Below are 26954 nucleotides of genomic sequence, written 5' to 3'. Positions count from 1 at the left end.
TACGATGCACCCCCAAAAGGCTGTGTATGGTTTGTGTAAAACAATACTTTAAATTATTCATATGATCCTTATGGAGGAATAATACAAACTGGCCGAGGCAATTAAATATTTTATTTCTTGGACACTATTTTTTCCCAGGGGTGGACTTAACTCCACGACTGGGGTACCAATCAATCCGAAATCAGTGCCACACTCCGCGATGTCGAAACGCAGCGAGGACGATTGCGCCGAAACCCTGAACGCTCGTACGCACCGTAGTGGTGCATCGTGTACAGCTCGTCGAGATGAGTCGATTGCCGCATCACGGACATTATGCGAGAGCCGGAATGCCATGGTACCCCAGGGTACCACCATAAGGTTCATATAGAGAGACAAATATGGTAAGGGGGTAGTATTTATTTATTGTTAACATTATCCACAACGATGCTTAATGGTTACATTTAATTTGGGGAGGTGCATTTGTACGCTTGGCGAGAGAATCCAAATTATATGGAATGCTGCCAAATGTTGACAGAGTTTAATGCCTGAAGGCTCGTGTAAAATAAAACATGGTTTGGTAAACAGTGCACACCATTGGAACCTCATTTGGCAGTAAAAAATATCATAATTGGTTTTTAACCTTTTATCTGGCAACAAAACTGAAAAAAGGAATTTTGGCGTCATCTGGTCCAACACCATGTGAGACTAGGCTCTAAGGAAAGCTGTCTCGGGTGTGGACCAATCAACTTCAAGGACAGTGCATACATTATCAGAGTTATGTTTTTGTTTGCATTATGACTGCAGGAATTCTGGTCTATGCAAACATGACTCCTCGTAAAAAAGGTGTCAGTTTTGTTGCCAGATAAAAGGGTAAAAAAACAATTATCAGAGTGCACACTGTTATACAGATTCCACACCAGTCAATGCATGTTCAAATTGGTTTCTTTCAACTTAGTCGTAACACACTCGGAACTCCGAATCCTTTACTTGCTTAGCTGCCACAGGCTCCTGTTTATAGTGTCATAAAGAATACATCACGAAAATGAATAAAATGTTAAGCACTGGCGATAGATACACTTAACCCACACTGGCACCGATCTCGCAAGAAGCCGCGAATGTGATTGGGCAATGTTTGATGAGGTTTTTTATTTTATTTTTTATTTCAAACATCTCAAGTACAGCCCCAGATGAATTACGCATCAGAATAGTCTCAGGATGAATACAAAAAAAAAGACACGTGAAACACTCCTGACAATTACCCAACAATCGTATATTCACACCGTCACCATGCACGGTGCAACGCTCTCTGTGACCGACACGGCGCGGAGTGGACTTCATCCGGCAGTGGATTGACAAAGGGGCTTTCTGTACATTAGTTTCACACGTAAAATACAACAAAAACCCACAAAGATGTACCGCACAACAGAACCCACATCATAATTACAGTAGCCACTATAATCTATCCCAAGTATGGCAAACTATATACACACAATCTTCAACACGTGTTGTTATGCAGACGTAAACTCTAAGTACCGGCGACTGAACGCCACACGCCTTACTGGACCGTGGATGGTTTCCGATGCAATCCTATCGTGTTTGGTTCACTCTCGGTGTGCAGACAGCAGCCCTAATATTTACATGAGCTTACTGATGGGTAAATATTGGTCAAGGCACATTGGCTCAGGAGGGATGACTGACCTGTGTGAGAGACTTAAGCATTCGCTCGACCCACACACCCCAGCAATGCCCCCCCCTCCCTCATCCACCTCCCAGAAGCTCGGCACAGTACCGTGACGGTACACATCTCCCCCCACGACAGGTTAAGAGGAAGCAAACACGCATCATAATGATGATGTGTGCAGCCCCGTCGTCAGCTTACTGCTGGATGAAGGCCTCCCTCCCCACGTCATATCTGCTTTGTCTTTAGTTTGTTGTCCTTCCCCCCCCCACGCCTCCGATTAGCACGGTCGGCTACTTACGGTGGTGCGAAATACGTCCAACACGCATCCCAACATATATGTATCGCTATCTTCTTCTTTCTCTGGTACACGAATGAGACGTCATCGGGCACGGTGGCTATCCAACCGTACTTCTCCACACTCGTCAGTGTGGCTCGGTGGAGCGGAGGGACCCAGCAGGACTGGTTCGTATGTTACTCGCAGCGAGGCGACAGAATATACAAGAGATAGAGACGACAGACAATAGAGATACAGATGAGACAGCTGTGATGGAACGAGCTGTAGATCAGACAAAGAATATGTCAAATGAAAGATGAGACAAATTAACTTTTGATGTTCATTGAAATATATTTTTCTGACTTTGCTTTGTCCCTATAGTTTTCATAAACCCAGGGCCCACTGCACTACTTGGGGCCATCAACTTTTGCTGAATTTGCCCGCGTCTAGCGCCAACGCCGATTATTCCACAACGGGAATCGAACTCGAGTTGCCCTGTGCGTGGGGACATGCATTACTGCTCACCGGTTTCCCAGGGCGCCAAATGCCCGCCAGTAATTGTCAACGCTGTATTTTACTCGCTGCTTTTACACTTCTCTTATATCCCACCCCACCCTGCCCCTCAGCAAAATTTGCGTCACAAAGTAAATTAACGCATTTGTGAGACAGGCAGCCACCGTTTACAAGAAGATAAATGGTTTGTTAAAGCCGATAACTGACCCGCAAGGAGTTGTGTGTGTGTCCTGGTTTGCGTCCTTTTAAAATGTTAACTTGAACAAAAAACACCCGAAAACTTACTTCTTAACAGCAGCACATCGATTTTGCCCCGTAAAACACGCCGCGATTTAAAGCGCCACCCACAGCAACCCCGCCGATAAGTTTGTTTTGCCGCTAATAATTTAGATCAATCCACTACGGGGTCCAATCCACTCCTCGGTGAATGTGGTTTGCCAAAAAAATGATCATTTCCGCAAAAACAGCATTTCTGACCGTTCCGAGGGGAAACTGAGCACCGACACCAAACGACCAATGACCGAGAGATGACAAACGAGCGGACGAACTAACCGACAAACACAACGAGCGCAGTCGAAAAGCTTCCGACCCGAAGCGACCGTCACGACTTCGACTTCTGGCCCTGCCGGACGGTGGCCAGCAGAGCGTCCTTGTCAGCACGGTAGCCCGAGCGCTGCCAGACAGCGCGCAGGCGCTGCAGCTCCGTGCCGATCTCCTTGCCGGACGTGAGGCCCAGCCGGCGGAGGTCGTGGCCGCTCACGGGGAAGGCCGGCGGCCTCCAACCGTCCAGCTCGCCGGCGGGCCCCGCCTCGCCCAGGTAGCGCAGCAGCTCGCTCGCGCGAGCCTTCGCCTCCCCGTGCGGACGTGCCTGCGCGCGACAACGATCGGGCACACGGGTCGGTGAGCGCCTGCTAAGGGTGCAGGCGGTACACTGGGACGAGGGTGTCGTGACCGGCAAATCTGTGCTGCCTTGTCTACCTGTTGCCGATGTTTATACTTTGCACTCATTATGCGCGTAAGTGCTTGCCGCAAATGAGCCACGATGTCGCGCTGATCTCGTTAAGGAGCGTAAACGGTCACGCAAACTTGGGTCATCCTCGCAGTGGCGGCTTTTGGCGAGCCCATCGAACAAAGACGGTCACCGTATCGCGCGCTTTCAGATGCGCTTCTGCGGTCGTCTGGAACGCTCTTTCTTCCTTTATTAGGAAGCCACTGGAGCTATGCACGTTTAAATCTAGATCGAAAAATTAATTTATTTTAAAAATGCTTCTTGTGTTTAGTTTGGTTGCCCTTCCTCCCCATACCTCCGATAAGCACGGTTGGCTATGTACGGTATGGAAGGTCTACATACATACTTTATCATTCCATTCAAGCGTCGTAGCCGCATTAATCGAGTGCTGTAGCGTTTCCACTTTTCGCGAGCTCAGTCACTTCTGTCACCGCGAGCACCTTTTTATATTCCTGGTCGACACGTGCGTTACAGTTGGATAACGCCAAGGTGCAGCATACACCCACGCTACGGAAATGTTACGAATGCAAATATATTCGATGACTACATCGTTATTGTAACCACTGTGACACCACGAGGTTCGGCGCTCACGTCGGTGACGAAGGCCTTGATGGAGCCAAGCAACATAGCGCCACGCTTCGGAACTGTCACGAATGCAAAATGCCTTTGATTGCACCGTTGTCACTACAGTAAACGCGGTGACGGCACGGCTCTTACGTCGGTGACGAAGGCCTTGATGGAGCCGAGCGGGTCGTCTCCGTCCGCGTCGGGCCGCAGCTCCCCGCGGTGCTTGACGACGAACGCCGCCAGGTTGCGCTCGTCCTTGGAGAGGCGGAGACGCGCGTCCAGCTGCCCCACGTCGTCGGCGCAGCGCAGGAGCGCCGACAGGAGCGTGATGGGGCGCGGGGGGGAGGCGCGCGAGCGCTCCCACACGCGCTGCAGCTCGCCCACGTTCCCGTCGCATGGCAGGCCTGCGCGCGTGGGGGTGGGCGCGGCGTGCGGGTTATGAGAGCCGCGTGATGACGCAGCCAAATTGAACAGGTTGAATCGGTGGGCGATGTTGCGGCTGCCACGTTGACAGTGGTGCACGAATGCACGATTGACAACAAAAATCAACACATTCGTCAATAACATTGCGTGGTGTTGGTATAAAAAGACCAAAGTAGGAGACGTTTCTTCTTAATAGCATGTGAAGTGCCAAATTCATGTCGTGAAGACTCTCCCACCACCCCATTCGGCCAAACAAATGAACGTGTCATCTGTGCAAGCATCGAACGAGCCGCCGCTTATGATTGGGCCTCTACGAGAGAGCTCCAGAGTCCCTCTCACGAGATATTTGGGGTACTCTTCCCACGCTGGTCGTACATATTCTCACAGAAATGAGTACCCACCCCAACCACACACAACCCTGCCATCTGACTGCGGTGCACCCATTCACACGGTGTGACAACGTTGGCAGAGACAACGACTAAAATTCAGCTCTCCCTCTTTCGTATGGATTGATAGCAGCAGATTAAAGATGTAATTTTAGATGTTGTTATCCACGCAATTGTCTGTTCAGACGCAGAGTGGATTTCGTCCATTCCTCCTTTAAAGAAGTGAAAGCAGCACCAGTGTTTGGGATGCGGCCGATGGTTTGGGATTCGTGGCCGGACACTCGCAGGGCTGCCCTGAATTTTTTGACGCGCCATTTGTGCGTCAGGTGGCCGCATCGGCCACGCAGCTCAGTCCTGATTCGGTTGATGGTCGGCCATTGGCAGCATGGAAGGTTGAAACCGGAAAATTCGACGGGAGGGTCCTGTATGAGATGTTTACATTTGACATCGGCCGCAGTCCAGACTCTCGCTTCCATCCCTCGCCTTCGTTTATATTTGTTGAGTGAAGCGAGGCCGCTGGGATCCAGACGGGGTGGCGTGATTTTATGCTAACAGGCGCCACCGGGTTTATGTCCCGATGTAAAATTCAGGTGCAGCCCTTCAATCGCTTGTTTACGATGCTGCTCGCAGAACGGCCTGCCCACTCGTTCTCGAGAGCCCCTCTATGGAGAGTACATTGGCCATCTCTCCTAGCCATCGACACGACCTGCTGATTGACTGTGGTGTACCCACTTATATGGCTGGGCGAACAGCGGCAGTGGGAGGGGACGTAATAAGCTCACCCATTGCTTCAACTGGAGATTGAATTGAACCGGCGTCTTCCGGATTGCAAGTCGAGTGTGCCTAACCATTACACCGCCGCGGCAGCATCTCGGCTATCATTATAACCATATGTACACTGAACTTCTTTCGCACCGTACGGAGCCAACCGTTCTCATGAGAGGTGCGGGGGAAGGACAACAAACTATGTACAAAAAGCAGTTCTAAACAAATGAGCTTTCAATCTAGATTTCAAAGTGCATAGCTAAAGTGGCTTCCTAATATTGGAAGAGCGTTCCAGATGGCCCCAGAAGCGCATCTGAAAGTGCGTGATGCGGTGACCGTCTTTGGTCGATGGTTAGGCAAAAGCCGCCACGGCTAGGATCACGTGGTGAGGGTTTATGCTCCTTGAGGAGACCAGCAAGCTATTCTGGTTCATTTGTGGCAAGCACTTTGTCTGCACTGAGTGCGACCTTACAATGCATTCCAGGAAGCCAATGCTTCTGGTCAAATACCGGATTTATTATATTAACACGCCGTGCCTATGTGTGGTGCCACGCCGAGCTTGTAGATGAGAGCGAAGAGGTGGCTCGCATGGTTTCCCATGAGCGTCTTCTTCAGCTCCACCCAGATGCGCTCGCCCGCGATGCCGGCCAGCCCGCCCGCGTTGCGCTCGATCGCCACCAGCGTCTGCGGCTCGTGCGCGTCCGCGTGCTCGGCCACGGATCCATAAAACCTGGAAGCGCCACGTACACGGATTGAGATCAAGCGTCTACTCGACACGGGCTGTCGAGGCGAGCGCCGTTAGCGAGGGCACATTCACGCCGGCACGGGGACGTGAGGTCGGGGGGGGGGGGATTCGCCAGCACTGGGCCCGGCCGACTTTGTCTCCCGAGCGCCGAGCGAGTTGTCGGCACACTGGAGTGGGCGGTCACTTTAAAGCTGGCCAAATCGAACTCGGGGGGGAGGGGGCGCCCAGGACAGGTTCAGCTAATTGCCACTCATGTGCGCTAAGGTTTGGAATCAAAACTCAGGTGGCTAGATTTGTTCCGCAATGCACTAACCACTGTCCTGCCACTGCAAAGACAAATATCCCCCGTATAGCCTTAACATACCGTTGGGCAAGTGATGCTAGCGAGTAGCACCAACGAAGGCCGGAATGGAACATGAGGGGGTGGGTGGCCAGCACCACGAGACGCCGCCTTTGTCTCCCTACTGTCGATGTTTACACACCGCACCAGGTACACAAGTGAGGCCGAGTCGTCCTAAGGGGAGGCCCAGAACTCGTTCAGATAATCATCACTGGTGTTGGCCGTGAGCGGGAATCAAACCCGGTTGGCCGTGTTCATAGCACAGTGCGCTGACCGCTACACTACCGCTCCCCCTGCCACGCACACACAAGCCACCCTCCAAGAAGCAATGGCTCAGCACTGCAGCTCAAAAGTCAACAGGTCAAAGTGTCTCCCGACTCAATGAGCATCAATGGGGGGGCAGCCGCTCATCTCCACTGGTGGCTCCCAAACAGTCGTAGCAATTCCACAGGCCGGTCTCTCCAATACGCGACCACTGTTGACGTCCCACCAAGCGGCAGAGGTCGCAATCGGGTACCCGATACCCGTACCCTACCCGATACCCGCCTACCCGTACCCGGCCAGGTACGGGTAGCCGTTTGCGACCCTGGTGCGGCCGGGTATGGGTAGGCCGTGAGTCACTGGTGAGTAACCGTTTGTCACTCATTTCGGGTAGGGTACGAGTAGGGAACGGGTACCCGTACCCGGCTGGGTACGGGTACCCATTTGCGACCCTGGTGCGGCCGGGTACGGGTAAGGAATCAAAACCCGTTTGCGACCTCTGCCAAGCGGTAGATATTTAACCGCCCTGGAGAAAACGATGGGCCGAGCGAATCTCTTGACCGCGGTACGAACTTGCAACCTTCCAAACGCGAGACCAAGCATGCCATGCACACAGCCACCCGGCCAGAGAGCATTAACGTCTACGCGCTCAGCACTTCATCAAATAGATGTTCAGGTCTTGGGTATTTTATCACCAATTGTCACCCGAAATGGGCGAGGAAAAAAAGAGGTCCTTTTGGAATGGTCATTTCACAAGGGCATCGCCTTCCACATCAGGGAATAAAGGTGAAAAATGACACCATAGTGCTTGTTCTGTAGCCACTTTGGAATATTTGGCTGTTGCTACACTTGTAAATCTGGCTTAAAGCAGGCGTGGCTGCCCGAGCATCAATGCAGCCAGCAGCGATGCCTCAGTGGTCAAACATGATGCGAGTCATCTGGCCACCTAACGAGCATTGTATTCAGGTTGTGACTTTAATTTGATCCTTTCTCATTCATCACAATCTTTTTTTTATTGCACCGAAAAACTATTTATATGGTTTTCAAGTCACCGACACACACACAAACAAAAAAAACGAAAAACAGACATCCCGTCCGTCTATTTTACGAGACGCAGAATAGGTGGCGTTGAAGAAATATATATCCTCCACGAGACTGCACCTCCCGCAAAAATCAATGAATGTAAAGACTACTTATACGCAAGTGCACAGCGGCTTGATTGCTCTCGCAGACACCCATTGTGTTATTTCTCTAGACTGATTCATAATATTGATTTTCAAAAGAAAAGTAAAGCCAGACTTGTACGTCCAAGTTCAGCAGACGGGGGGATTATTTTTTTTCTCTCTACATAAATGATTTATTACAAATTGTTTCACAATATTAGCAAGAGTCTGGTTCTTATAATAAAGCACCATTTCGTTAAATCAATCGCGTAAAGTGCTGAGCCATTAATCCTGATGTAGGAGTGGTAAATGGTTTAAAAGTGAGCCAAAATAATTGTGGGAAACTTATTCGAGTCCCAAGGCTCGGTTACACGTACGGTATTTGAAGGTATGTACAAGTGCCAAATTTTGAAAATGAGTTTAACACGTAGGCTTTCGTGACCAACATTATTCATAATAAGGTGTTTGGGTTAGAACGCGTAAATATTAATGTGTCGTTAACCCACCACCACTCGATACAGCCAATTAGTGAGGTTTGTCACGTGAACAAATCGTGCCAATTAGTTACTACTTGAGCACACCGGCGTGTTGGGAGAGTAAACCCACAATATTCACAATTGTGAAAAATGTGGGTTAACGACACATTAATATTTACGCGATCTCACCCAAAAAAACCTTTATTTTGAAAACTACTTGTAAATTACTTAATTGGGGAACACCGTGCAATCCTCCTGTCGTATGGGGGAAAAGACCTTCACGCACTGCTCTCTCGATCTGAGCAATACACACAGGCAACCACAAATCAGCGTCGTCAACTGGCTCCGGACATCAACCCTGTGGTACATTCGCTAAGAAGTTACGCTAATAGCAATCCAGCAATCGTCACACCTACCCTCTTCTTCTTTCGTATGGTGTGGGAGGGGGGGAGAGAGTAAGTGTGTATCGATGTCATAGTTGAATGTTAAGATCCTTCAACTGATCCAAGGCGGCAGTAGACGCTGTATGGATTGCAGCGATCCTGCCAGGCTGTGTGTGGATGGTGCACTCGACAGTGATGCGTTTGATGTTTTGGGTTTTACCACAGTCGCAGTTTGGCGATTCTTTGAATTACCCATACTCTGAAAACACATTACAAGACCCTCCTGGAGAAAGGGGGGGGGGGGGGGGGAGGCGTGGAGGGCGTGCAGGACAGGACAGATTCAGATATCACACATCAATTATGTTAGCCAGGGTCAGAACTGAAACTCAGGTTTGCAGGTTCATAGGTGCAGTCTGCGAACCACTGCGCCACTGTTCCGGACAGATGAAAGGAGTATGCACCTGAAATATCGCAGGATGCGGAGATAATCTTCCTGGATCCTTTTCTCTGGGTCTCCTACGAAGCGCACCTTCTTATTTTTCAGGTCCTCCATCCCGTTGAAGTAGTCGTAAAGTGTCCCATCGAGACCTGGCGACGCACGACAAAGGGCGTCACTGCACGATGCCTCGTAGCCGTAGGCATCGATCGTACAGTCGCGCCTGCTATGTGTAGTGCATGCTATGATAGTGTATGGAACTTAATAATGCCATATTTGGAATGTGTTAATTTACAAATGAAATGCAATTGTAATTCATGGCGTGCATGAATGCCATTTGAGATGCCATTTTCGAGTTCCTCTCACTAATGTCATGCACGTCACTTTGGATTGCTAGCTAGATTAGTCATGTTTATTAACTCTTCCTGCTTTTGTACTTCACAACCCTTGTGCGTGCTGATGAATCGGCCGTTTTGGCCGGGTATCCGTTGGAAAAGAGCTTATTAGCTCAATGAGCCTCACGCGAAATAAACCGACCGACCGCTTCATCGTATAATTACACATTGTGCATAACGGAGACATGACAATGACACTTTAGGCTTCGTGTAGCAAGATGCGATATTTGTAACACCGCGTTCTGCAGATTATAGGATGCTGTTTCCCCGCTGTAGTTTAAAGCAAAAGTTGGGAGTGTATCAAATAATCTGGTTGTGGTATGTGTGTAACTATATTTTTACAAAATGATTGACACAGGGCACAAAAATTTTGGGTTTGTCTTATTTTCCCGAGTGTCTTATAATCAGGGGAATGCGGTAGATGTAGGCTTTCAAGTTATTGATTCAGTAGAAATATTCATTAAATAAATGGGTTAATTTAATTACTAACTAAAAGTTTAATGTTACCAGGTAAGGCCCACTGAGCTATACAGATTTTTTTCAGAGGTGACCCAGCCACAAAGGATAGCTCAATGAAGTGGCTTATCACGTGGACATTTAGAGCGGCCAAAAACTCTAAACGCGTGATGTTGATTCTAAATATGGAGTGAAAAACCAGAGGACCCGGAGAAAAATCCACACGACAGCGGGGAGAACATGCAAACTGCAAATATGCAGGCGCCATGGTCGTGATCGAACCCACGACCTCCTCCTGTACACGAGGCGACGGAGTTAACATCTCGACACCGTGATCACCGAGACGAAGGAGGATTTAACGAACATCAGTCGGCCAAAACATTGGAATTTTCCTTTGCTCTTACAGTAAAAACACAGCCTGTAGTTGTATTTAATTGACCTGTTATGTGTGTATATTATACCATTTGGCACGTATTGTGGCTGAAAGTACTGAAAATTACAATCATCATCATGGCAGAAAAAAATGAATATTAACAACTTCAGCATCCTTATTATCAACACAAGGAGTCATCATCCCACACCGTTATCACAAAAAACATGTATTGCATATTTTTTTTACGTGATGCAGTTTGTTCTAAAACTTAAATTTTAGTGAGTATAAAATACATTAAATCTTGACGTAAAGCTTTCGTGACTACAAGAATTCATATTCTTGGGTCTTTCGGTAAAGTCACGTAGATAGGTTCAAGGAATATTTTTTTTTTATTTTCTTTGAACCTATCTACGCGACTTTACCGAAAGACCCAGGAATATAAATACATTGCCAATTAATAGAAAAAAACGCTGGAAATAAGCAACATTTATGTTAAGGGGAAAGTTTCTTAAATCCCCAAGTTTCCACGAAGCAGCATACAAGGGTCCACAAGTCAGTAGAATGGCAGGTTGAGTGTTGGGGTAAAGTGTGGGAAACTCGCGCCCTCTTTCAAGACGGTGTGGCCAGTGAGGAAGAGCAGGCCAAAAACACCACCTAGAGTGGATCTCCAAAGCTCCCACTAATGGAACGGTGTGGCATGAACCACAAATTTCAGGGCTACACATTTGCCTAAAGTTACGCGAAATAGCTCTCACCAATAAATAAGGGCATGGTTATGCCCAATGCATTAAAATCACAACACAATTTGTATTCACAAGATGTCCACATTTCAAATATGCAAAGGCTTTTCATGACGAAGAAAATGAAGATCCAGGAGTTGATTAAATATGTAAATCAGACATCCACGTCTGCATTCTCCGCTCTAAAAGTGCAACGTGTCGGCTTATATTAAATGTCACTACTACGAGGCACACACCCACAAGTCAACATCTGACTTTAGTACGGAGGCCTTCCGTGTCTCAGCACAAATTAGGCTCAGCGTATACACACGGGCTGCGTTGATTCACTTAGAATGATGCATCGACTGCAATGGAAGGCGTAATTTGTATTTATGCATTTCGGAATTTATGTTTTAATAATGTGCACAAAGAGTGTTGACAGCCATTATTCTACTGCACAAGAAGCAGTGTTAACATAAATGGCCAAATAAGACATCTCAAATAACTTGACACCCTTTAACATATTTAACAATGCCACTTAAATTACTAGGTGTGACGTATTTATTACTGTAATGTAGCATGTATAATTTATAAGTGTGGAAATGTTCCCCTTTAAAGCATTGTCTGTTTAAATAACAAATGCCCCTAGAAAGAAAAATAAATAACCGCCTTAATTTAAAATTGCCCAAGTTGCTGATAAAATAGCTGAACACAGTCCCAGAATAAACGGTTCATGATGATAATGTTTGGACCGGGCTCAGAGATTAAACTTCATTTAGATAAGGTGGACTGAAACAGTTCTTTTTTAAGAATTCACATTTTCCAGCAAATTGGTAAATCATGCAATGGGCCATCGAGTTTGGAGAAGGCTGTTGCAGAGTAAACAAAGAAAATGTTTGGACACAGGTATTAAGCGTTTAAACAAAAGTCACAGCAATGTCCTCTCCCTTTTATTACCCCCCTGTGTTGTGGCTCTAACAATCAGATAGACCACAAATGACCAAAATAAATATCGGGCCCCAAGCTATTTGGTCTGAAAAAGGGAGATAGAGACGCAGGAATAAATAGAAAAATCTCTCCCCCCACAAAAGCCGGTCCCAGACCATCCATCTATCTTCTTTAGAGTGGACAGTTTTGCACGCCGCTGAAAGAAATTCAGTACAACTCGGAGTCTCTCCCACAGATTCGTGTCGCCTCGGCCAAGCGGACCGTGACTGCAGATCCTACCCTCTGTAGACTGGAAGTTTCTTTTTTTTCTTTCCCCAAAGTAAACTACTGCAGTGCGGGCTCGTAAATGAGTGTGTCATGTGAGGACACTTTTTTTCTGGGTTTTATTGGCTGCCCAATCGTTTGCAATGTCCAGCACTGCAAGCGATCTGTATCACTGGAGGAAGGTCCCACAGGACTAAGGGGCCTGGTCAATGAGGAATAGAGTTGTAACTCCGTAGAGTCCCGACGGATGTAATAATGCGTGCTCCTGTGAGGCTGCGCTCGTATTAGAGTTTTACTACAGCACCATTATGGGTGTAATATTATTATTGCCGCCGATGTATCACCAATCCACGCCTATAACCAAATCACTCAACATGTAACCCGATCTCAAAAGACCGCAGAAGCTAAGCATAACTAAGCCTGGCGAGTACTTGGATAGTTGCCCACCATGCATGGATGCTATGGGGTTATGTTTCGGGCGGCAGACAGCAGTGCGGAGAAAATCTATTATTTTATTCCCAGATCTATGCTCCCTTCCATCACATAGCCACTGCTGGTCTCCGAAACTGGCGAAGATGGCTTAAAGCAGGGTTATTGCTTTCCTTCAGTAATATTTCCAGAATGGACTCACAGTATCAGCCACTGATAAGCCAAATATTAAAAACATTAAAATCTGAGATTGGCAGAGTGGTTAGCGCACTGTGCCAACCACTGCCGCACTCACTCGTGTGGTGCGGTATAGCCAAACGACTTCCATGCCCAGGATGACATGGGAAGGCTTTCATCCAGCGGAAGATTTACATGTGCATCACTAATCAAGATATGCAGCAGCCCCGACTGACAGCAGGATTCAATCTTGAGCCAGTCGAAGGAATTAAATTCCTGTGGCAGGAACTATTTCCCGCACTGGAATCCCACTTCCGACCTCATGTTGAGTGACACTAACCAGGTGGTGCTTATTTTGGAGACCCTGGAGGGACAACGAGCTGAGTTGATCTAGTCCAGCATTTTAACCTTCAATTGAGAGCTCCATGCCATCCAAACACTTCTATATCCCAGCTCTAAAACTGTGGCGTCACATGCACATATCTTGGCAATTGCGTGCTTCGTTCTCCAAGCTAATACCACGCGTTCATTATAAAGATGCAATGTGGAATCAGCAAATCACTCCTTAGAAAACCAACTTGTGCGGCACACATTCACCAAAATGTAGCCAATTTTAAAGTGGCAATGGGTAAAAGGCGGCCCGAAAGTTGTGAAACAACCTACATCTGTAACGTGCCGAAAATATAACAAACGTCTCAGAGCAATGAAATACTTGGAGGGAATGGGAGGGGCACTAGCAGGCAATGAGAGAAGGCGCTCATTAAGTGGGTGTGAAGGCATGGACTGATGATGATTGCTTGTGTTGCAATCGAAACGTCGTGAGAATTTAATTGTTTTATATTTTTATTATTTTATTGTTTCCCTTCTACGTGACTTTACCGAAAGAACCAAGAATATAGTCGTCAAAGTGTTGAGGTAGTAGTGATGTAGTCTGCACTGCACAGGGCTGCAGACACGAGTCTCGGCATGCTCGGCCCACTGTTCGTTCCAGCAGTGGATAGGGCATGCACAACACAGAGTGGGCTTTTTCACCTAGTTTTGTGAGCACAGGCCCAAAGGCCCACAATATCAAATGGCAACCAACAAAACATCACCATCGAAAATGTAATGGATGAAAGTTAACATTTTTCTTGAATGGAGCAAGGTAATTGGAAGGGCTTGCGGGGGGGGGGGGGGGAGAAACACGAAGAGGGAATTCCCTCGCTGAGCAGTGCGAGGAATGAATCAGAATGAGATGTATCGTGACCTGCAGTGGTGATTCTCGAACGCAATGTGGATTGAATGACACAATCAATCGAGGTAGACCGAGTCCTCAACATGGGTGGAGGAATCAATGAGTGACAAGTTCACCGAACCAATAACCACGGCGGCAGCAACGATAGAATATTGGTAACGAGGTGGTAGACCGTCAGTGAGCGAGTGACTGGAGTGATAACGCGAGAGCTGGATCGTCAAAACGGAGCGTGCGTGATCACGGTGCAAAATCCCCTTCGGGGGGGGGGGGGGGGGGGTGGGCACCTGCCTAGGAACATGGAGTTGATGGTGAGGTCACGCCGCTCAGAGTCCGTCTGCCAGTCGGTGGTGAACTCCACCTCGGCGTGGCGGCCGTCCGTCGTCACGTCCACTCGCAGCGTCGTGATCTCAAAGTTCTGCTCGTGCACCTGCAGACAAGGGGGCATGCCGAGGGAAGCGAGCGGGTTCGAGCGCGCAAGAGGACGCGCCTGGTTGGTAAGCCGAGGCTTCGGCCCGCCGAACGAGCTTGCCGATGGAACGCACCCGCGGCTCGAGCGGTAGACTAATGCGAGAGATAATAGAAGGGGACGTTGTTTGGTTTTATATACCGGAGCGAACAGGCGACGTAGCACTGCCCGCTCCCCTCCCTAGGGGATTCCGGCCGAATGCATTTGCAGTGGGCGTCAATTACAGGACGAAATGCATCGTCTTGCAGCAGCAGCTTTGGCCCAAAAGGATGCTCTGCTTGCCTTAGCTTGGAGGCTTTCTGCTCTAACAAGCATTCATGGAGCAACAAATGGGTAATTTAACAATCGTGGGCAACCTTCCAGGTTTAGGCCATGACCCTAGCTCATCATGGTCTACTCTTGTCAATAATGCCATGGATGCATTTCACAGCCACATAAATCAGCATATGGCACGCAGTTTGATACCATTCCCCGCGGTGCTTTATTGGCGGACCTACGTTGGATACGAGCCGACCAACCCTGGGAAAAACCATAAGCGGGTCACGAGTGGCATGCTAGCTGCTGAGCAAACCAGGTTTTTGATCCTTGGGCCAAAGTAAAGCGGTGTAAAATATTATGAATATATGTATAGTCTTGGTTCTTTCGGTAAAGTCACGTAGAAGGGAAATAATAAAATAATATAAATATTATACAATAAAAAATTCTCACCTTATTATTTCCCTTCTACGTAACTTTACCGAAAGAACCAAGAATATGAATCCCTGCAGTCACGAAAGCTTTAAATCAAAATATATGTATAGCTGAGCGCTGGCGGTGCACGACTGTAAAATTGCGAGGGATGTGAGAACCATACAAATTCGTGAAGCTTCCTACCGGGCAAGTTTCGCCATCTTCTGGCTCACCGGAGGAATGGCAGTACAGCAAAAGTATCTCCAACTGGTCAGGAATGGGAGCGTTACCTCCCCCCGCCGACACATACATGAGCTTTCTCCGGCCACTCTGATTTCCTCTGGTTTCCTCCCGCATGCATACAGATTCATCAATGCATTTCATCAAACATCCAAATGTAGGACCACAGAGCTTGGGCAACCGGTTCTGGCTGACTTCTCTCTCGCCTGCGGTGTCCCTGAATCAGTCTCTCGTTCTCCGCTCTCCGACAGCGAGAGGGAAAAAACTGTGCGATGGACAGTTACAACATCGTTAATGGTTTGCACGACGGAGATTATCGTGGTGGTGGTGGTGGTGGGACGAAGGGCGCACCCTTGCGGTGATGGTCCCATGCTTCTCGCCGAGCGTGTTGATGGTGCGGACACCGGCCGCTGAGAACATCTCCTTCATCTGTGCCGGGGTGGCGGACGTGGCGAAGTCGATGTCCTGAGGTTGTTTGCCGCTCAGCAAGTCCCGCACGGCGCCACCCGCAATCCGCAGCTCGTGCCCGTGCTCCGCAAACAGCGCTGTTGCGAACGCGATTGGCGGGAGGAATAATAATAAGAAGAAAACAACATAATTCTGCAACTTGGCTACAATGCCAGTATTTGTATATGGTGTAAGCTGTCAATTTCTATAGACCTTCAGGGCCATCCACAGCAAGGGCCTGGGGCAAATCCCACCGTGTGGGCTCCCCTGTCAAGTGAGGATTTGATGAAGCTGGAAGATCAATAAGCTGAGGAAGAGGCCGATGAAACGATACCTCCACCATCACCACCACCGCCACCACCACGAATGTTCACTTCAAAAGGATTGTCAGAGGTTGTTATTCATTGGGAAGCAGCAATAGACATTTTCAGAGAGGATAATCCAAAAATAAAAATCAGCTCTAGAGCTAAAAGGACATGAACCGATGGCATTCACTGCTCTGAGGAGCTGTACCAGGTCCGAGGAAGAGCCCGGAAGAGACGCAGCTTCCTCTGGTGAACAATCCTGTGGCTCCAGCTTTCATCGTCAAGATCAAGAGGCAGGTCATCCTGCCCCTTCGTCTGCATCACTCCACCAATGCTCACTCCAAGAGGCGTCCGTCAGTAGACTCTTCAACCATCTCTGATAAGGTTTATATAATTATCTGTTTTCATCGTTTGTTGAAATGTACGTCCAATTATAATCACATTTTTGTACACACATTTTTTTTCCAGAAATGTCGACTCGGAACTCGACCCCTGATTTTAACATTATGTCTACGGGAAATTAGAGTTCGCTTTAAGTAATTTCAACTTATGTAACATTTCCCAAGAATGCATTCCTTATGCATAGCGGGGGATTCCTGTATTTAGTTAATCATGTATTTTTTATTGTGTCATTGTGGATCATATTTCTTCCCTAAAATAATCTCTTTCCATAACCAATTTCTTTTTGTTAAATTTTATGCAATCATTGTGCCAGTGTCTTGCTTAGTAAGTGCCAATTTGTTTGAAAATAATAATTTATCACAGCCTTTTAAAGATTTAATTCACACTTATTGGGATAAAATTCTGAAGCCCATTCATGAAGCGTAAATGAAGTCATGCTTTTCTCACCCCAATTCATCAACATTGATATAATATCTTAAGAAAATGTGATAAGCTATTCAAGTAAAAATGGACAAAGAAAATGTCCCCACGTGACGTCAAACAAATTAACACGTTGGCTTTCGCGAAAATCTGTCTGTCCGCCTGATGATGCTAGTTGTAATTACTGGCAAAACGTCGTACTCAGATTGTAAATGTTGGGGATTTGCTCTCCAACACACCAGTGTACTGTACTTCTAACAAATTGACATTTTCTGTTTATGTGACAAACCTTACTAATTGGCTGTGTCGGGTGATGGTGGATTTAACAACACATATTTTCGCAATCCAACCCACAAAACCTATATTATGGATTCATACTCTTAGTTCTTTTGGTAAAGTCACGTAGGTAAAAAATAAAATTAATAAAAAATCAAATAATAAAATCACGACATTTCGGAGGCAACACAAGTCTCCGTCATCAGGTGGGACTGTCACAGCCAGATTTGCTGCATCAAGTGATGGATGTTAAACAATCTAAGGTGCTCCGAACCGTGGATGGCAGTTCATGCGACTTTGTCCTTGTGAACTATCAGTGTAATGCATCTAGTTATTAAATTAATTACAAGCAATGATCAATGACAAATCGATCACAACCTGAAAGTAATTATAGAGGAGTTCATTTGAGCCAAAGACATTCGACGTGGCAGCGATGTGACAGGTAAAATTAAACATATAACCAGAAACAAACAAATATATCCCGTACATATGTACCAGGACCGAATGCCCTAGGATGCCCAATGCAAGCTTGAAGCTGAGTTAATAACACGAGCAACTTACATATCAAATGCACATACAGGCAGTCCCCGGGTTACGGAAATACGACTTTACGGAAATGCTCCCATAAATCATGTTAAAAAATTATGCTGTATGCGTAAATGTTTGCATTAGTTAACCAAGCGCAAATAGTGCAGCGCGGTGAGCTTGCAGATTAATCTAGCGGAGCGAGGCGTAAAGTGGGGCTGCATATTCCCCAAGGCGGCGGTGTAATGTGTCGCACTCCGAGTCACGCTGTTACATTGTTACCGTGAGCATACTGTACCCGCCACATCGTGTCGTAACTTTCAGTGCAGTACTACCCTTAATTGCATTGGAATAATGCCTGGAAAGCGACCAAGTGCTTGCAAGAGTGCAGGACCTGCTCGCAAGCGTAAAGTGGTTGATTTAGAGCATAAAAGCCACGTTCACCACCAAAACGCCGCCTTCACCGGGCCCCGCTAGGACTAAGGTAAATGGATTTTATTTGTAGCGTTGGGTAATTATTTTCCTTTTGCAGCATTACGTTATTGTTTTGTTTGCCTATGCTTCGGGGTATTCATTAACAATTGGACACAGTACAGTATATGTTGCGTTAGTTTAAGTATGGGTAGTGTTAGGGATGATATTTGATCAAATGAAAGGGTCCTAGGAAGTGCATAGCGTATGTAGAAAGATGCAATACGGTTAGCGATAACAAATCGGACGACAACGCGATACGGTACTGAGAGAAAACGGTAGAGGAGGCACAACTATTTCCGGCTAAGGGATTTTATCTTGAATTTGGGGGAAAATTGTTCAGTTTCCGACATGGAAAATTCGGGTTACGGATATTTCTCGGGAACCTAACCATTCAGTAACACGGGGACTGCATGTATACGTTATGAGTACAGAATTACAGACAACATTGCCCCCTACTCAGAAAACGTGGCAGGAACCTGCTGAAAGTCTTGGAATTCAGTGCGGCTTTCCTGGACAACCAAGTGTAATAATGAATCTAAAATAAACGAATGAGACAATGGGAGGAATCCATCAAGGGAAGGAGTGAAAAGATGCAATTAATGATTGCGAAGGCACAGGGCTGAAGAGAAAGGTGTTGTGGAGAGACGTTGAAAGCAGAGAGAGACATAGGATCAGGCTCACTCCCATACTCTCTTAATGAGTCACTGCAGTCTCGTCACTGGGGCGGCATGGTGGTGGCTCTAACGAAAATCTATATTGTTTTATTACACGCTTTTATTTAACTCACTCTGTCTGTTGTTATATCCTCAAATTTTAACCCACTTCCCAATGTGGTATCGACTGCAAACTTGGTATACTAATGTCATACTGATGACAATACTATATTCTATCATAACAAATGTATTTTATATAAACATTCTTTTTTATATGTTATATTTCGGCTTGGGTCTAATTGTCCACGCTCAACTGATGTTGGCTGTAATTGGCCACGGTCCCCTTACGTTATGGCAAGCTTCGGGCCACTTCCTGGAGTCGTGGAGTTCTTCCATTACTAGTATGGTACATTTTATTAAAGCGTGTTTTAAAAAAAGTTTTTTTTAATATTACTTATTATATTGTTCACATTGACCATTGTGCAGGACGGCTCAGGATGCAGTGGCAGTCCCTATCTACAAAGTTTCAATCAGTTGACGGAGAGTTTAACTTTCAACCCCAGGGAAACATAGCGTTCCAACCTACGTTTAATATACGTCTGTTTAAACTTACAATACTATTTAGTGTCAAATATTTAGGCAGGTCAACTAAGCTGCACATCACCGATAGTTAAAAGCATTATGAGCGTGACAGGAACGCACAAGAAATCCCTGCTTGGTCTGCTGCAGGGATTTGACGTAAGTTTTCTAAAGGCTGCCCATATGGCTTAAACAAAGACAAAGATCCTCAAAATAGCCTCGTCAGGCTGCTGAGACAAGACACTATGAAGGGCAGCACAGGACACAAAGCGGTGGTGTGGCCAGCACCATGCATTGCGGCCGCATTTGTCTCCCCAGTGCCTCTGTTTACATGCAACACCAGGTACTACTCTTATGAGGCCAAGTCAATCTAAAGTTCAGATATTCACCATTGATGTTGGTTGTGAACGGGAATAGAACTCGAGTCGCCGGATTCGTAGGGCGCTCTGCTACCGCTCCATCTTCTCTACGCTACAGCTATGGCTTGCGAACACACAAAGGCAAAGACAAATATCCCCCGTATAGCCTGAGCGGACTGTTGGGGCAAGTGCTGTTAGCGAGTACCTCTGAAGGCCGGCAATGGCACACGAGGGGGTGGGTGGCCAGCACCACGCCCGGCCAACATTTGTCTCCCCAGTGGCGATGTTTACACATCGCACAAGGTACTCATTTGAGTCCGATTCGACCTAGGATAGGCCCAGGCCCAGTTCAGATAATAGTCACTGGTGTTGGCCGTGAGCGGGAATCAAACTCGGGGCGCCGGTTTCACAGCACAGCGCACTAACTGCTACACTACTGCTCCCCATATAAAGGCACACACACATACAGCCCCATGAAGGGGGTGAGGGGGGGGCAGTGGTGAAGCTAGGCAGTACCGGCAATGGCTTTGAGGCCATCAGTGAAGAGGCACTGGAACTCGCTGGTGCCCAGCCTCATGGTGCGTCCCTCCACCCGGGAATGCAGCGTCCTGAAGGCAGGCAGCACGAGTCGGCTCCACAACATCCGCTGCATGCGGTGGCGGCCGGGTCCAGTGAACTTACTCCACCCCAGGGTCACTAGCGTCGCTATGCAACCTTAAGGGGAAAAAACAAGAGCAATAATAATCGAGAATTATGTGGCACATTTGGTATTCGTGATATTAGTGTGCAAAGATATCACCAAGGTGCTGTTACACAGAGCAGTAGAGTCTGCTAGTAAGGCGATGCAGCCGTGTCAATATCCACAATTAGGGGTGCCACGGTGGTGAGATGTTAACTACCTCGCCTGGTATACAGGTCGTGGGTTTGATCCCAAACCTGACGTCTGTATATTTGGAGGTTGTATGTTCTCCCCGTGGTCGCGTGGATTTTTCTCCGGGTCCTCTGGTTTTTTCCTCCACATTTATGAAACGTGCGCTCAGAGTGTTTGGCTGCAAAACATTTCCACGTGATAAGCCACTTCATTGAGCTATCACTTGCGGCCAGGTCGCTTCTGAAAGAGAACTATATAGCGCAGTGGACCTTACTAGGTACAATAAAAAGTTTTAAAAATACGGAATTCACGGGACATCCTTTTTACGTGGTAAACTTGGACCATGATGCCAGGATACGGGGGCCACTATTTTCTGAACGCTGTCACAGGAACTTTAATGTTCACCATGAAGCAGATGCTGTGTATTTATGGGCTATATACAGGAGAATTAGCCGAGGCGGCCGATGGGCTTGAATTCTGACAATCTTAACAAGCGGAAAACGTGCCATCTCTTGGTCACGTCACAGCCAAGCGTGTCGCGTTGTTAGTGTTATAAATAGATGTATAAACTATCCTGTGTTCGTATGTTATGCGTGACAGTGTGAATGTTAAACCAGAGAAGCAAATAAAAAGTGATAAGGCGCCTCGGCTAAGTACCAGAGTTGGAGTTATATGTTCAGTGGGAAAAACTATTACTTGTTGCTTGTTCACGAGATGGTTTGAGTTAAGGGTAGACCTAAGCGTTACTGTCTGGTTGGTTGGTTATACGTTGCGGTAGGGCCAGCATTGTGTTGGCTAATGTGCTCCACCGGGAAGACAAAGGTGGCCAGGCATGGTGCTGGCAACATTACCCCCTCGCTCACTTCTTGCCGGCCTAAAATAGGTGCTCACTAAAAGCTCACTCGCCCAGTCTACACAGCTTGCACGGAGTGTAATATGTAAATACTGCCCTTGAGCTGTGTGTGGACGCTGGCCTATCTTCTCTGGAACAACAAGGGTGAAAAGATTCCCTCCAACAGTCGAGGGGAATTTCCACCACTTAACACCACAACTTTGCTTCAAATGAATTTTCATTAAATTTAGTTCAAATCCACGGGTGAGTCGGCCAATCATCCCTTCCAGGGGCAAGCCAACCTCCAGAGACACCCACAACACGTTCGTCAACCACACCGTCCAAAGGTTATATAAATATAATAAGCGACGTTCCAGGCAATATACGTTTCTTCATCTCCTCTGCAATAAGGTGATAAGAGCCACTGCTCTTCTTAATTGCATTGGCCGAACGTCCGCAATTACATCGTGTCCCTTATAGAACAGGGTATTGCCTCTAATGTGTTGTGGAGTTTGTGTCATTAGTGCTCGTGTGCCACTGCCAACGTAGAATGACCATACCTGGCATGCCCTTATCAGTGCCCTACCTTATTACAGACCAATTCAGACCGTATTGGTCACCCCGTGCCCTTATAAATCTCAACGCTCATACTACAAAGTCCCATCACAAGGAGAAAAACACAAAGACAGATTTGTGTTGCTGCCCGTATTGAAACGGCTGTACGCCGTATGGACCCGAAAACTCAATGTCCCTGTACAAGAATACAGGGTAACTTATGTGGGTTGACAGGACTGAATTAAATATGATGTGATCATGAACTGCAATACTGTACGGGGCAGTTCAGCGAGATAATACTGGTAGGAACCTCCTATCTGGCAACAAAACTGACACCTTTTTACAAGGAGTCATGTTTGCATAGACCGCAATACCTGCAGTCATAAATACAAACAAAAGACATAACTCTGATAATGTGCACTGTCCTTGAAGTTGATTGGTCCACACCCGAGACAGCTTTCCTTAGAGCCTAGTCTCACATGGGTTGGACCAGATGACGCCAAAAGGCGCACAACTCAAAGACAATGCACCATCAGAGTATGAGAGCTCGGGGCAAGCATCTACACTATGGGAACCTCATTTGCCAGTAAAAATATGATAATTGGTTTTTTACCCTTCTATCTGGCAACAAAACTGACACCTTTTTACAAGGAGTCATGTTTGCATAGACCGCAATACCTGCAGTCATAAATACAAACAAAAGACATAACTCTGATAATGTGCACTGTCCTTGAAGTTGATTGGTCCACACCCGAGACAGCTTTCCTTAGAGCCTAGTCTCACATGGGTTGGACCAGATGACGCCAAAAGGCGCACAACTCAAAGACAATGCACCATCAGAGTATGAGAGCTCGGGGCAAGCATCTACACTATGGGAACCTCATTTGCCAGTAAAAATATGATAATTGGTTTTTTACCCTTCTATCTGGCAACAAAACTGACACCTTTTTACAAGGAGTCATGTTTGCATAGACCGCAATACCTGCAGTCATAAATACAAACAAAAGACATAACTCTGATAATGTGCACTGTCCTTGAAGTTGATTGCTCCACACCCGAGACAGCTTTCCTTAGAGCCTAGTCTCACATGGGTTGGACCAGATGACGCCAAAAGGCGCACAACTCAAAGACAATGCACCATCAGAGTATGAGAGCTCGGGGCAAGCATCTACACTATGGGAACCTCATTTGCCAGTAAAAATATGATAATTGGTTTTTTACCCTTCTATCTGGCAACAAAATCAGAGTTATGTCTTTTGTTTGTATTTATGACTGCAGGTATTGCGGTCTATGCAAACATGACTCCTTGTAAAAAGGTGTCAGTTTTGTTGCCAGATAGAAGGGTAAAAAACCAATTATCATATTTTTACTGGCAAATGAGGTTCCCATAGTGTAGATGCTTGCCCCGAGCTCTCATACTCTGATGGTGCATTGTCTTTGAGTTGTGCGCCTTTTGGCGTCATCTGGTCCAACCCATGTGAGACTAGGCTCTAAGGAAAGCTGTCTCGGGTGTGGACCAATCAACTTCAAGGACAGTGCACATTATCAGAGTTATGTCTTTTGTTTGTATTTATGACTGCAGGTATTGCGGTCTATGCAAACATGACTCCTTGTAAAAAGGTGTCAGTTTTGTTGCCAGATAGAAGGGTAAAAAACCAATTATCATATTTTTACTGGCAAATGAGGTTCCCATAGTGTAGATGCTTGCCCCGAGCTCTCATACTCTGATGGTGCATTGTCTTTGAGTTGTGCGCCTTTTGGCGTCATCTGGTCCAACCCATGTGAGACTAGGCTCTAAGGAAAGCTGTCTCGGGTGTGGACCAATCAACTTCAAGGACAGTGCACGTTATCAGAGTTATGTCTTTTGTTTGTATTTATGACTGCAGGTATTGCGGTCTATGCAAACATGACTCCTTGTAAAAAGGTGTCAGTTTTGTTGCCAGATAGAAGGGTAAAAAACCAATTATCATATTTTTACTGGCAAATGAGGTTCCCATAGTGTAGATGCTTGCCCCGAGCTCTCATACTCTGATGGTGCATTGTCTTTGAGTTGTGCGCCTTTTGGCGTCATCTGGTCCAACCCATGTGAGACTAGGCTCTAAGGAAAGCTGTCTCGGGTGTGGACCAATCAACTTCAAGGACAGTGCACATTATCAGAGTTATGTCTTTTGTTTGTATTTATGACTGCAGGTATTGCGGTCTATGCAAACATGACTCCTTGTAAAAAGGTGTCAGTTTTGTTGCCAGATAGAAGGGTAAAAAACCAATTATCATATTTTTACTGGCAAATGAGGTTCCCATAGTGTAGATGCTTGCCCCGAGCTCTCATACTCTGATGGTGCATTGTCTTTGAGTTGTGCGCCTTTTGGCGTCATCTGGTCCAACCCATGTGAGACTAGGCTCTAAGGAAAGCTGTCTCGGGTGTGGACCAATCAACTTCAAGGACAGTGCACATTATCAGAGTTATGTCTTTTGTTTGTATTTATGACTGCAGGTATTGCGGTCTATGCAAACATGACTCCTTGTAAAAAGGTGTCAGTTTTGTTGCCAGATAGAAGGGTAAAAAACCAATTATCATATTTTTACTGGCAAATGAGGTTCCCATAGGAACCTCCTAGTTACACCAGTCCACAGGGGATTATTGTGTCCGTCCGTCCTGCATCCAAAAATGGGAGGGGTGGAGAGGGGAGGGTGGGGAGGGGCTGGGTGGGGAGGGTGGGGCTGGGTGGGGAGGGGCTGGGTGGAGGGTGGGAGGGGTGGGGCTGGGTAGGGAGGGGAGGGGCTGGGTGGGGAGGGTGGGGCTGGGTGGGGAGGGGCTGGTCACCCCGTGGTGCCCTTATAAAACTCAACGTTTCACCTACTCACGCCGGCTTGTGCCCGCCCTCACAGTCGGGCATATTTGCGGAATACACCACGCCGCCGTTGACCCTGGCCATTGACCAAGCAACCCAACGTTCCTACCAGCTCCCTCCGCAGGAATGTGTTCACTGATACAACTGTGCCCCCTAGCGGATTAATAACCACACACAACACGTAATGAGCGAGATTGCGACGGACACAGCACAAATATAAAAAGAAAACATTCCTGCATTTCACCCTCCACGTTATCAGCCGTATAATAAACTACACGATTGTCGGTCGGGGTGCTGTTGGTAACCAAAGTTTAACAACAAGTCGGGAAGTCTGCTGAACGGTTCACAATGTCAACATTCGGTCTGTTGTAACGATTAAAATCGGTAAAGAGTTTGACAGATTTGATTACCGGCTCCGATATACGCGCCGATCGGTGAGGATAGATTACCCCCCGGGGTTTGTTTCAACAGGCCGAGAGCTGGGATCGAACCGTCGAACCCCGAGTTCGACCACCATCGCCACGACGATGGCAGCGACACGTTCCAATGCTGCATTCCCAAACATTTCTACATACGCGCGGCAAAAGCAGTAACCGGTTTTATCCACCGGTTTTCATTCGGTTACCGTTCGCGTGAATCAAAAACTCTCGAAACTGCGATGGGGTTTTTTGTTTTGGTCGGGGGTGGGGGGGGTCCTTTGCGCTAAGGAGGCCGTCACTCGCCTTTAAAACTCCCGACAGCTGGCGACGAAAGGCCCTTCGAAGGCGTCTTAGCGTACGGGCCGACGTCCTAAAGGTTTCTTGTCAGAAGCATTCCGCCTGGAAGCGCGAACGCCGATGAAGTCGTCGTCGTCGTGGGTCGCCGGCCCCGGGAGTCGCCACGCTGGAGCCGCTCGCAGGGCCGGAGCAAAACTACGGCGAGCCGCGTGTGCAACGCACGCGCACACAAAAAAAAACGCGAAAAAACGCGATTTGTTTTTTTGTGTGTTCTCATTTCGGACAGACAAATGTAATCCCCATCACTATTCTTTGGTTCTTACGATAAAGTCACGTAGATAGAAACTATTTTTTTAAATACAAATGTTATTTAAAAATGTAAAATAAAATTTTGTTTACATTTTTTTTTCTATATACGTGACTTAACCGAAGGTACCAAAAGAATATGAATTCCTGCAGTCACGAAAGTGTTAAGTCAAAATCCCCATCCCACTCCCCCCCCCAACTCACGTATAACCCAACCGGCGATGGATATACCCAATGTCATTTATATGCATTCATTAATCTACCCCCCAAACCCCGCCACCACCACCACCAAAGCTTCAAATCAAGATTCACCACCACCACCAACTTCGCACGTGAAGGGCTCACGAGTGATGCCATCGGCATCTCCCCCTCGATTTAAGGAACGCGAACAGGAGGTTGTTCTCCACAAATCTGTGCTGTCGCCTCATGAGGCGAGTTGTAATTACTGGCGAAACGTCGTACCCGGTTTAAACACGTAGGCTTTCGCGACCAATAGTATTCATAGTAATGGTTTTAAAGGTGAGATCGCTTAAGTATAAAACAGTTCGCCTTTAGTGGCTTCCTCCCTTTCAATTTGTATTACACGCTTTTTATTTAAAGTTCCGCATTTT

The 26954-nt window shown here is 47.0% G+C and overlaps 1 protein-coding gene across 2 annotated transcripts; it reads right to left on the bottom strand.

The window, feature by feature from the left end:
• Positions 1-1106: 1106 nt before the first annotated feature.
• On the bottom strand, positions 1107-26954 carry TRNT1 (tRNA nucleotidyl transferase 1). Of its 2 annotated transcripts, XM_078612922.1 has the most exons (9): positions 26806-26954; positions 26044-26232; positions 20728-20925; positions 16123-16316; positions 14685-14823; positions 9427-9553; positions 6134-6327; positions 4174-4427; positions 1107-3315 (listed from the first exon to the last, which is right to left on the bottom strand). In XM_078612922.1, the coding sequence occupies exons 3-9, from the start codon at positions 20861-20863 to the stop codon at positions 3049-3051; spliced, it is 1311 nt and encodes a 436-aa protein (XP_078469048.1). In that variant the 5' UTR covers positions 20864-20925; positions 26044-26232; positions 26806-26954; the 3' UTR covers positions 1107-3048. The 2 variants fall into 2 exon arrangements, with proteins under 2 accessions (XP_078469048.1, XP_078469047.1); XM_078612921.1 differs by lacking the exon at positions 26806-26954 and having other exon boundaries at positions 26044-26503.

Source organism: Lampetra planeri, chromosome 40, assembly GCF_965212315.1.
Source record: "Lampetra planeri chromosome 40, kcLamPlan1.2.h2, whole genome shotgun sequence".
Lineage (NCBI taxonomy): Eukaryota > Metazoa > Chordata > Hyperoartia > Petromyzontiformes > Petromyzontidae > Lampetra > Lampetra planeri.
Note: the sequence above shows the minus strand (reverse complement) of the source record. Positions and strands in the feature narration are given on the sequence as shown.

What these genes read in the sequence shown, in the direction of transcription:
- TRNT1 (XM_078612922.1), bottom strand. Translation starts at nt 20,863, where the DNA reads ATGCAGCGGATGTTGTGGAGCCGACTCGTGCTGCCTGCCTTCAGGACG. An exon ending in CATCAACTCCATGTTCCTAG is followed by an intron (nt 9,554 to 14,684) that starts GCAGGTGCCCAC and finishes GTGCGTCGCCAG; the next exon opens with GTCTCGATGGGACACTTTAC. An exon ending in TCAAGGCCTTCGTCACCGAC is followed by an intron (nt 3,316 to 4,173) that starts GTAAGAGCCGTG and finishes TGTCGCGCGCAG; the next exon opens with GCACGTCCGCACGGGGAGGC.